At 44.9% G+C, this 12614-nt stretch overlaps 1 protein-coding gene across 2 annotated transcripts in view; it reads left to right on the top strand.

The window, feature by feature from the left end:
• POLR1C (RNA polymerase I and III subunit C) overlaps window positions 1-10620 on the top strand; it is a 41504-nt gene extending 30884 nt beyond the window's left edge. For both annotated transcript variants that reach the window (XM_053712757.1, XM_053712756.1), the window contains exon 9: window positions 9722-10620. In XM_053712757.1, the coding sequence (XP_053568732.1) occupies window positions 9722-9840 (119 nt within the window). In that variant the 3' untranslated portion in view covers window positions 9841-10620. The remainder of the gene's footprint in view (window positions 1-9721) is intronic.
• The last annotated feature ends 1994 nt before the right edge of the window (window positions 10621-12614 follow it).

Below are 12614 nucleotides of genomic sequence, written 5' to 3'. Positions count from 1 at the left end.
TCGGTGCCCTTCTATATGTAATTAGAGAGCAGGGTATTGCGGAATTTCCTTATTTGGACGATATCTTGGTACTGGCTCAATCTTTTCATTTAGCAGAATCTCACACGAATCAACTTGTGTTGTTTCTTCAAAAACATGGTTGGTGGATCAATTTACCAAAGAGTTTCTTGGTTCCTCAGACAAGGGTCACCTTTTTAGGTTTCCAGATAGATTCAGTGTCCGTGACTCTGTCCTTAACAGACAACCTGTCTAAACCTTCAGTCTCGATCATTCCCTTCAGTGGCTATGTGCATGGATGTTTTAGGTCTCATGACTGCAGCATCGGACGCGATCCCCTTTGCTCGTTTTCATATGAGACCTCTGCAGCTTTGCATGCTGAATCAATGGTGCAGGGATTATACTCGGATATCACAATTGATATTCTTAAATCCCAACACTCAACTCTCTCTGACTTGGTGGTTAGACCATATTCGGATTATTCAAGGGGCCTCTTTTGTTCGTCCTTCCTGGACTGTGATTTCAACAGATGCAAGTCTCACAGGTTGGGGAGCTGTTTGGGGGTCTCTGACAGCACAAGGAGTTTGGAATCCTCAAGAGGCGAGGTTACCAATCAATATTTTAGAACTCCGTGCTATTTTCAGGGCTCTTTAGGCTTGGCCTTTATTAAAGAGAAAATCATTCATTCGTTTTCAGACAGACAATATCACAACTGTGGCATATGTCAATTATCAGGGTGGGACTCGCAGTCCTTTAGCGCTGAAAGAAGTATCTTGGATACTTTCTTGGGCGGAATCCAACTCCTGTCTAATTTCTGCGATACATATCTGTGGCAAACCTAGCCACTTCTGGACTATAACATAAGAAAGGTTGTCTATAGGCTGTATATTGTGCTATGTAGATGTGACAGACCCTTCTGTCAGCACTGAAAGAGTTAACTGTGTTCAGCTTTAGCCTCAGCTATTGTGCACTGTCATTAATGTTATTGATACACAGTCCATTGTTTAATCAACCTCAGAGAGCAGACCCTAGATGATAAGGAAAGCCAAGTGTGTGTCTGTGTTTAAATTGTTATCAGCTTGAGCAAGGTATTCTATTGTATCATGTAAAAGGGTGTGTTCCCTCCATCTAATGTACAACATTCTTTCAACCCCCCTTCTGGGGGGGGTCAGACCTGCATAAATACTGGGCATATGAGCCTTAATAAAAGTCATTCTGTTTAAAACCTGAAAACTGGCTGGGTTGTGAATTGCTGATTCCCTATGCAGGACATTGTTCCCTGGTGTTAACCCTTGGTTTTCCTGTTGGTACCGTTACAATTGGTGGCAAGCGACGGAATGAACCTTATCGCCCAGAAGAGCAACTACACAAGCCAGTAACCTCAGGAAGAGGGGGATTACTACAATACTGACTAAGATGGAAGGAGTACCAGGGACCGAAGTGAATGGAGATGGATTATTCTAAGCTAAAGAGACAAACGTAAAAGGAACTGCTAGAAGCCAGGGGAAAGATAGGCAGCAGCAAACCCAAGGCTATATTAATTGCTGAGCTGATGGAGGGAGACAGAGCTCGCAGCGCTACGCCTCCAGCAGCCATGGAGGAGACCCTATACCAGAGGGAAATGAGGACCAGGCTGGAATTTTTACCCCAACCTGTACCACGGGATATGCTATCCGTGGTAATGGCAGATGTGCAGGAGTACGTGATGGCACACAGTCCGCGGAATGCATCCTCCCGAGCAGAATCCATTTTGGACGCACTCAGCAACCCAGTAAGACCCAAAATCCCATACCATGCATTTAAAATGTTTTGTGAGGAGAAGGATGAGATTGATGGGTATTTACAGGATTTTGAGAGACTGTGCGAGTTACATGATTTGGAGCAGTCCGTATGGGTGCCGGTGCTAGCAGGCAAGCTAGCCGGTAGGGCAGCGGAAGCGTATCGCGCTATACCCAGGGAGGACAGCAAGGATTACGCTAAAGTGAAGAGAGCGATCTTGGAAAGATATGCCATTACCTCAGAGGCATACCGGCGCAAGTTTAGAGGCCTGCGCAAGCCAGAAAGAGATTCCCATGCAGAGTGGGCCCACAAGCTGGATCAAGCATCTCAGGGGTGGATACAGGCCAGCCAAGCTACCACCATGGAAGAATTGCGACAACTGATGCTGTTGGAGCAATTCTTTAACGGCTTGTCCCCAGAAGCCCAAGAATGGGTGAGAGATCGAAAACCCCTCACCTTAACCGAAGCAGCCAGATTAGCAGACCAGCATTTTGATGCCAGGAGGCACCATGGACTACAGCCTAACAACGGACGGGCTAATATACAATGCCACACCTGCAAGCAGTGGGGACATATGGCACGTGAGTGCACCCAAAATCGGAGCAGACAAGCTTGGAACCAGGTCAGACAGAACCTGGCCCCAAGGGCGGCTGCTCACCATTACCAAACGGAGCCAGCCGCTCATGAGGTGTTGAGCACCCAAGCCGAGGAACCCCTGGGAATTCTGCATGAGGTGATGTCGGTCCAGGGACTTCGGGATTCGGGAGCTACTTTAACCCTGATAGCTCCCCATTTGGTGCCGGATACAGCACCCACTGGCGGATCCGTGGCAGTACGAGGGGCAGGGGGAGCAGTATACCGATTGCCCACTGCTAGAGTGGAGTACAGACCCCCAGTCACCCCAGCAGCTGCCAGTTACCAACCCCCGGCGCACCGCTATACCACACGGCCTCCGGCCACGAACTACCCTCAGAGAGCCCGGTTCAATTCGCGGGGCTACTCACAACCTATTCGGTGCTTTGGATGTAAGCAACTAGGGCACAAAAGACCAGAGTGTCCCCTAAACGCAGCGAATCAAGCACAGTCCTGGAGAAGACCCGCTGGCGGAATCCCACATAATCCTCAGCCTGTGGCCCGCTACGTAGAGGCGCCAGAATGCTGGGGCAGCCTACATGAAGCAGACCCCGTGCAAGCTGCCCACCGGAATAACCGGCAACGGGTTAAAGTGAATGGGAAGGAGGTCAGTTGTCTACGGGATACTGGTGCTACCATGACCTTGCTTCAAGAGAACTTGGTGCCTGAGAAACAGCATACTGGAGACACTGTGGCTGTGAGGGTAGCAGGGGGCACTGTGTTCCGCCTACCTGTTGCCAGGGTACATTTGGATTGGGGAGTGGGCGCTAGACTTGTGAATGTGGGGGTCAAGAAGGACTTACCTGCTGATGTTCTCCTTGGAAATGACTTGGCCCCCCTTGTTTCTGCCTATGCTCCCATGGATCCCGCTGATGTTAACCCTGTGACTACCCAAGCCCAGTCCCTCCGGGAAGAGACGCTTCCATGTTTGGGGTGGGGGCAGTACTGAGCCAAGTTGGAGCAGATGGCGGAGAACACCCCGTAGCTTACTTGAGACGAAAGTTGTTGCCCCGGACATCCCCAAGCCGATCCGTTGGGATCAGACTGTGTATGCCGGCTTGGTTCTGGGGGAGCATTGTGGCAAACCTAGCCACTTCTGGACTATAACATAAGAAAGGTTGTCTATAGGCTGTATATTGTGCTATGTAGATGTGACAGACCCTTCTGTCAGCACTGAAAGAGTTAACTGTGTTCAGCTTTAGCCTCAGCTATTGTGCACTGTCATTAATGTTATTGATACACAGTCCATTGTTTAATCAACCTCAGAGAGCAGACCCTAGATGATAAGGAAAGCCAAGTGTGTGTCTGTGTTTAAATTGTTATCAGCTTGAGCAAGGTATTCTATTGTATCATGTAAAAGGGCGTGTTCCCTCCATCTAATGTACAACATTCTTTCAACCCCCCTTCTGGGGGGGGTCAGACCTGCATAAATACTGGGCATATGAGCCTTAATAAAAGTCATTCTGTTTAAAACCTGAAAACTGGCTGGGTTGTGAATTGCTGATTCCCTATGCAGGACATTGTTCCCTGGTGTTAACCCTTGGTTTTCCTGTTGGTACCGTTACAATATCCCAGGTGTAGACAATTGGGAAGTGAATTATCTCAGCCGTCAGCCTTTACATCCAGGGGAGTGGTCTCTCCATCCAGATGTATTTTGTCAGATTGTTCAGATGTGGGGTCTTCCTGTAATAGTTCTGATGGCTTCCCATCTAAACAAGAGGCTTCCCAGGTACCTTTCCAGGTCCAGGGATCCTCAGGCGGAGATGGTGGATGCGTTAGCAGTTCCTTGGTCTTACCAACCTGCTTACATTTTTCCGCCTCTAGTTATTCTTCCAAGGGTGATCTCCAAGATCATAATGGAACAATTGCATGTGTTTCTGATAGCACCAGCATGGCCTCACAGGTTTTGGTATGTGGAACTTGTCCGGATGTCCAGTTGCCAACTTTGGCCACTTCCTTTAAGGCCAGACCTTCTGTCTCAAGGGCCGTTTTTCCATCAGGATCTCAAATGGCTACATTTGAAGGTATGGAAATTGAACTTTTAGTGCTAAGTCATAGAGGGTTCTTTGACTCAGTGATTAATACTATGCTACAGGCTCGAAAGTCTGTTTCAAGGAAGATTTATTATCGGATTTGGAAAGCCTATATTTCATGGTGTTCTCATAAATTCTCTTGGCATTCTTTTGGAATTCCTAGAATTTTACAGTTTCTTCAGGACGGTTTGGATAAAGGTTTGTCTGCAAGTACTTTAAAGGGACAAAACTGCTCTTCCTGTTTTATTTCATAGAGAGATTGCTAAACTTCCTGATATACACTGTTTTGTTCAAGCTTTGGTTCGTATCAAGTCTGTTATTAAATCAATCTCTCCTCCTTGGAGTCTTAATTTGGTTTTTAAGGCTTTGCAGGCTCCTCCTTTTGAGCCTATGCATTCTTTGGATATTTAACTACTTTCTTGGAAAGTGTTGTTCCTTTTAGCTATCCTCTTCTGCTAGAAGAGTTTCTGAATTGTCTGCTCTCTCTTGCGAGTCTACTTTTCTGATTTTTCCAACAGGATAAAGCTGTTTTGTGGACTTTGTTTACATTTCTACCTAAGGTTGTGAATTCTAACAACATTAGTAGGGAAATTGTTGTTCCCTCTTTGTGTCCTAATCTTAAGAATGCTCTTGAAAGATCTTTACATTGTTTAGATGTTGTAAGAGCTTTGAAATACTATCGAAGCTACTAAGGATTTCAGAAAGACTTCTAGTCTATTTGTTGTTTTTTTCTGGTTCCAGGAAAGGTCAGAAAGCCTCTGCCATTTCTTTGACATCTTGGTTAAAGCTTTTGATTCACAAGGCTTATTTGGAGCCGGGACAGAGAATTACAGCTCATTCTACTAGATCAGTCGCAACTTCTTGGGCTTTTAAGAATGAAGCTTCAGTTGATCAGATTTGCAAAGCAGCAACTTGGTCTTCTTTGCATACATTTACTAAATTGTATCATTTTTATGTATTTGCTTCTTCAGAAGCAGTCTTTGGTATTCAGGCAGCTGTCTCAATTTGATTCTTCTGCTTATGATTTAAGTTTTTTTTTTTTTTTAAAAATTATTTTTTTGTTTGGATTTAATTTTCTCATCGGAAATATCTGTTATTATTTTATTCCCTCCCTCTCTAGTGACTCTTCTGTGGACTTCCACATCTTGGGTATTTCTATCCCATACGTCACTAGCTCATGGACTCTTGCCAATTACATGAAAGAAAACAACATAATTTATGTAAGAACTTAACTGATAAATTCATTTCTTTCATACTGGCAAGAGTCCATGAGGCCCACCCTTTTTATGGTGGTTATGATTTTTTGTATAAAAGCACAATTGTATTTCCAGTTCCTCTTTTTGTATGCTTTTTTACTCCTTATTTTTATCACCTCACTTCTTGGCTATTCGTTAAACTGAGTTGTGGGTGTTGTTGGAGGTGTATTTATAGGCATTTTCAGTTTTGGGAAACTGCCCCTCCTGGTAGGATTGTATTTCCCATACGTCACTAGCTCATGGACTCTTGCCAATAATAAATAAATTAATTTATCAGGTAATTTTGTTACATAAATTGTTTTTTTGCCTTTCTATCTCTTTAATGATAAACAGTCACTGCCTGTGAGTATGTACAAGGGGAAATCCTACCAGAGTTCATCAGCTGTACCCGTGTGCTTGTATGGATGATATTGGGATTGGTCGGGGAGGGAGCTCTGTACCCGCGTGCTTGTATGGATGATATTGTGGTTGGTTGGGGAGAGAGCTGTACCCGCGTGCTTGTATGGATGATATTGGGATTGGTCGGGGAGGGAGCTCTGTACCCGCGTGCTTGTATGGATGATATTGTGGTTGGTTGGGGAGAGAGCTGTACCCGCGTGCTTGTATGGATGATATTGGGATTGGTCGGGGAGGGAGCTCTGTACCCGCGTGCTTGTATGGATGATATTGTGGTTGGTTGGGGAGAGAGCTGTACCCGCGTGCTTGTATGGATGATATTGGGATTGGTCGGGGAGGGAGCTCTGTACCCGCGTGCTTGTATGGATGATATTGTGGTTGGTTGGGGAGAGAGCTGTACCCGCGTGCTTGTATGGTTGATATTGTGGTTGGTCAGGGAGAGAGCTATACCTGCGTGCTTGTATGGTTGATATTGTGATTGGTCAGGGAGAGAGCTGTACCTGTGTGCTTGTATGGATGATATTGTGGTTGGTCAGGGAGAGAGCTGTACCTGTGTGCTTGTATGGATGATATTGTGGTTGGTTGGGGAGAGAGCTGTACCCGCGTGCTTGTATGGATGATATTGTGGTTGGTCAGGGAGAGAGCTGTACCCGCGTGCTTGTATGGATGATATTGTGGTTGGTTGGGGAGAGAGCTGTACCCGCGTGCTTGTATGGTTGATATTGTGGTTGGTCGGGGAGAGAGCTATACCTGCGTGCTTGTATAGATGATATTGTGGTTGGTTGGGGAGAGAGCTATACCTGCGTGCTTGTATGGATGATATTGTGGTTGGTTGGGGAGAGAGCTATACCTGCGTGCTTGTATGGATGATATTGTGGTTGGTCAGGGAGAGAGCTGTACCTGCGTGCTTGTATAGATGATATTGTGGTTGGTCAGGGAGAGAGCTGTACCCACGTGCTTGTATGGATGATATTGTGGTTGGTCAGGGAGAGAGCTGTACCCGCGTGCTTGTATGGATGATATTGTGGTTGGTCAGGGAGAGAGCTGTACCCGCATGCTTTTATGGATGATATTGTGGTTGGTTGGGGAGAGAGCTGTACCTGCTTGCTTGTATGGATGATATTGGGATTGGTCGGGCAAAGAGCTGTACCCGCGTGCTTGTATGGATGATATTGGGATTGGTCAGGAAAGAGCTGTACCCGCACGCTTGTATGGATGATATTGGGATTGGTCGGGGAGAGAACACTGTACCCGCGTGCTTGTATGGATGATATTGTGGTTGGTCAGGGAGAGAGCTGTACCCGCATGCTTGTATGGATGATATTGTGGTTGGTCAGGGAGAGAGCTGTACCCGCGTGCTTGTATGGATGATATTGTGGTTGGTCAGGGAGAGAGCTGTACCCGCATGCTTGTATGGATGATATTGTGGTTGGTCAGGGAGAGAGCTGTACCCGCATGCTTGTATGGATGATATTGGGATTGGTCAGGAAAGAGCTGTACCCGCACGCTTGTATGGATGATATTGGGATTGGTTGGGGAGGGAGCTCTGTACCCGAATGCTTGTATGGATGATATTGGGATTGGTCGGGGAAAGAGCTGTACCCACGTGCTTGTATGGATGATATTGGAATTGGTCGGGGAAAGAGCTGTACCCGCGTGCTTGTATGGATGATATTGTGGTTGGTCGGGGAGAGAGCTGTACCCGCGTGCTTGTATGGTTGATATTGGGATTGGTCGGGGAAAGAGCTGTACCCATGTGCTTGTATGGTTGATATTGGGATTGGTCGGGGAAGAGCTGTACCCATGTGCTTGTATGGTTGATATTGTGGTTGGTCAGGGAGAGAGCTGTACCCGCGTGCTTGTATGGTTGATATTGTGGTTGGTCAGGGAGAGAGCTGTACCTGTGTGCTTGTATGGATGATATTGTGGTTGGTCAGGGAGAGAGCTGTACCTGTGTGCTTGTATGGATGATATTGGGATTGGTCGGGGAAGAGCTGTACCCGCGTGCTTGTATGGATGATATTGGGATTGGTCGGGGAAAGAGCTGTACCCGCGTGCTTGTATGGATGATATTGGGATTGGTCGGGGAAGAGCTGTACCCGCGTGCTTGTATGGTTGATATTGGGATTGGTCGGGGAGGGAGCTCTGTACCCGCATGCTTGTATGGATGATATTGTGGTTGGTTGGGGAGAGAGCTGTACCCGCGTGCTTGTATGGATGATATTGTGGTTGGTTGGGGAGAGAGCTGTACCCGCGTGCTTGTATAGATGATATTGTGGTTGGTTGGGGAGAGAGCTATACCTGCGTGCTTGTATGGATGATATTGTGGTTGGTCAGGGAGAGAGCTGTACCCGCGTGCTTGTATGGATGATATTGTGGTTGGTCAGGGAGAGAGCTGTACCCGCGTGCTTGTATGGATGATATTGTGGTTGGTCAGGGAGAGAGCTGTACCCGCGTGCTTGTATGGATGATATTGGGATTGGTCGGGAAGAGAGCTGTACCCACGTGCTTGTATGGATGATATTGGGATTGGTCGGGGAGAGAGCTGTACCCGCGTGCTTGTATGGATGATATTGGGATTGGTCGGGAAGAGAGCTGTACCCGCGTGCTTGTATGGATGATATTGGGATTGGTCGGGAAGAGAGCTGTACCCACGTGCTTGTATGGATGATATTGGGATTGGTCGGGAAGAGAGCTGTACCCGCGTGCTTGTATGGATGATATTGGGATTGGTCGGGGAGAGAGCTGTACCCGCGTGCTTGTATGGATGATATTGTGGTTGGTTGGGAAGAGAGCTGTACCCACGTGCTTGTATGGATGATATTGTCACTTTACCTATGAGTGGATGTATGGATGATATTGTGGTTGGTCAGGGAGAGAGCTGTACCTGTGTGCTTGTATGGATGATATTGGGGTTGGTTGGGGAGGGAGCTGTACCCGCGTGCTTGTATGGATGATATTGGGGTTGGGCAGGGAGGGAGCTGTACCCGTGTGCTTGTATGGATGATATTGGGGTTGGTCAGGAAGGGAGCTGTACCCGTGTGCTTGTATGGATGATATGGGGGTTGGTCGGGGAAGGAGCTGTACCCACGTGCTTATATGAATGATATTGTCACTTTACCTATGAGTGGATGCCCTTTGTGAGGGTTTATCACATAGGTAGGTTCAGCAATGCTCTAATAAAGTGCTGTGGCCTTGTGAGATACAACCTCTTCTACCCCACTTGACTGTTCCATTTGCTTTTAGGTTGTTAGGTTATTGCCATAACTGCACGAGTATACACCGAATCATTAATACCATTAATTACCATGTGCTTTCTTGAGAGACATAATGACTCTTATGTGCTGTATCCAGCCACTGCCCCCTACAGAGTAAGTTACAGGATGGTGCTAGTTTATGACCATCTCACACCTCTGTGAGGGGCAAAGGACTCATCATACAAAGGAGATGATCCCCTTTAGGAGAAATAAATTGTACTGACTGGTGCTGGGTGGTGTAGCTGTAGGAGAAGAAGTGGTGTTTTTGAGGCCTTTTGTTTTCTGACCATGTAATACCTGTAGCCTTGCTGGATATTGGCTTTGCTTGTTGCTGGCCTACTGCTAATGTTAATTTACTCTGTAATTTCAGTCTCTATCGAGTCCACAGGAATCTTGCCACCTGATGTGCTGCTGAGTGAGGCTATCAAGGTTCTGATGGGGAAATGTCGCAGGTTCATGGATGAGTTGGATGCCGTTCAGATGGACTGAGTGGGATATTTACAAACCAAAGGCAACCACTGACTTTTCATAATCACAGGGTGGCCCCAAAATTGATTATTTTCCCAGATGGGGATGAACCTCAAAGATAGACCCAAATAACTTCCTAGAACGGAGATCTTGGCTGTGCTTCACTGTTAGGTTATATACTGATCTATGTGTGGTCAACCCAGGAATAAGTAATCCCTGACAACAGTTCAAGGCTGAGTTTCTCATGGGAAATATTTGTACCTTGTTAGTTCATGTATATAGGATATTGACTAGAAGTGATTCCCAGAGATGACTAGACTCTCCGGAGACTCACACAGAGGGTGTAGCCTCCAGAGGAAAGATTTGCTTCTGCAGTCATGACTGGGCCAGTTCTTAAGAAATAAGACCTTAATGCATATTTTGTTTCTATAGGACCGAGCAAGAACTTGTATAAAATCTCTTCAATATGAGATGAACTGTAGCATTATGTTTTACTTTGTATATTTACAACCATTACAGAAAATAATTTCCATCAATACTGTGTAGAAGTAACTGGTCTCAAACTTACTCTATAGAAAACCTGTGTGTGTACAAGCGTATTATAGGCTCCAGGAGAGAGGAACTACTAACAGTAACTACTGGAATTCACCATTCTGCTCGGTCTGGTAGGAGCTCAAGAACCAGGAGAGAAAGGATCTAATTGCAAACAATATGATTTTGTCTACCAGACTCTACAATAATAGAATTTATTATTTGTAATTTGGTAAAGAATAAATATAAATAAAAAAGATATAAAGTAAATTCAGTTGTCTGACATGTTGCACCACCATTATTTTCTTGGTTTGTGGCACGGGTAGTAGCTGAGGTTGATCCTGTAGTCACCAGTAGCTGCTTCATTCCATTACTTAGGGGGTGTTCCACCTGCCCCCGGGGGTCTGCAGAGTTACCTATTTCTGTGGAAATGTTAGTAGCTCTGTGTGACAGCCAGTAATGGTTATGGGACACTTATAATTTACCATTTCTCCAGTTCAGACATATGGACAATGGGTTCTACTGTCACATTCTGTTGTTTTTTGTATTTACTCAATCCATCATAAAGGTCACAAAATCTCTAGTGTGTGTTTTCTTCCCACCGTCTTGTACCTCTCGCTATTTGCAACACACACAGGTCCATCCACATGACAGCAGCCAACTCCCCCTCTTCTCTCTTAGCCGATAGGATATGTAATCCTGGTGTATTATTTGAAAGAGACATTTTAATTATGTTTGTATTTAATACATAGATGGTTCTTCTGGTTGCAAAAGGAAAACAAAAAAAAACCCAAAAAATATAGAATATATAAATATATTTGTGTGTGTGTATATATATATATATATATATATACTTCAAAGGAAGGCGATATCCAAAGCGATATATATATATATACTTGAAAGGAAGGCGATATCCAAAGCGAAGTTAAAACAAAGTCCTTTATTGGATTCCACTTATGGTAAAAACAAACATGGGAGTACCATAAGCATATAAAAGTTTAAACACACGAGAGCATTAGGCTGACATGTTTCGGCCTTCTGCCTTAATCGTAGCTGACATTATGCTAATGTGTCATGGATTTAAAGGGATATCTGTTCTCTGATAGGTTTACAAATTACCAATCACCATGAATCACTTCTAATGCTAAAATTAACCTCTTAAGTTCTTAATTGCTGGAATACTATGTAAAAAGGAGGTAGGATACTACTGCACACTGATTAACGCAGGATCCTAATACAGCAAATATTATTTGTACAAAACAGACTAACACCTTACCCTGCTGGGAATGAGTGTCAAAAAAAGAGAGGTGCGCCAAATACAACAAACAATATTAACAATAGGTGGATAAAATAAAGTCCAGATAGAATATATGATTAACAAAAGTCCATACAAACAATTCCTGATGCTGGGGAATTGGGCGGCTCTCTCCAAAAAATATCGATACAAAAAGTTCCTGAAACACAGAAAAAAGAGAGGCGCTCTTCGTGTAGTATATCCTAAAACGGTGTCACCAGATATAATAAGCAACGGAAATATACTCACAAGCGACGATGCACCCACAGTGCAATAACGAGCAGGCCGAAGCTTCAGCGCCGTTCGGCTGACTCACTAGGGCAATAGGCGCTTGGGACCAGAACGAGGCTCACCACACTGACCACTTCTGTTGACGTGCTGGACCCAGGATACCAAACTGCTGGCAGATGTACGTGTTACCCTTGGTATGGAAGCTCCAACCAGGCGGAGATCCCAATCGTGAGAGGGTAAAATAAAGATCCAATGTCCAGAGCAAGGATAAAACAGTAATTATTTTATTTAAAAACAATTAAAAATTGTTGCTTAGCAACGCGTTTCTCGGCTGAGTGCCGTTTCCTCAGGCTAATCTATGGGATTACCATAAGCATATAAAAGTTTAAACACACAAGAGCATTAGGCTGACATGTTTCGGCCTGCCGTAATCGTAGCTGACATTATGCTAATGTGTCATGGATTTAAAGGGATATCTGTTCTCTGATAGGTTTACAAATTACCAATCACCATGAATCACTTCTAATGCTAAAATTAACCTCTTAAGTACTTAATTGCTGGAATACTATGTAAATACTATGTAAAAAGGAGGTAGGATACTACTGCACACTGATTAACGCAGGATCCTAATACAGCAAATATTATTTGTGTACACTCCATTGATACCAAAGAAATTTACAGAAGGACACAAGTAGGCTATTAGGTGTAGAATAGAAATAGAGCTTACCATGTACAAAAT

This window comes from Bombina bombina, chromosome 4 (assembly GCF_027579735.1).
Source record: "Bombina bombina isolate aBomBom1 chromosome 4, aBomBom1.pri, whole genome shotgun sequence".
Taxonomy (NCBI): Eukaryota; Metazoa; Chordata; class Amphibia; order Anura; family Bombinatoridae; genus Bombina; species Bombina bombina.
Note: the sequence above shows the minus strand (reverse complement) of the source record. Positions and strands in the feature narration are given on the sequence as shown.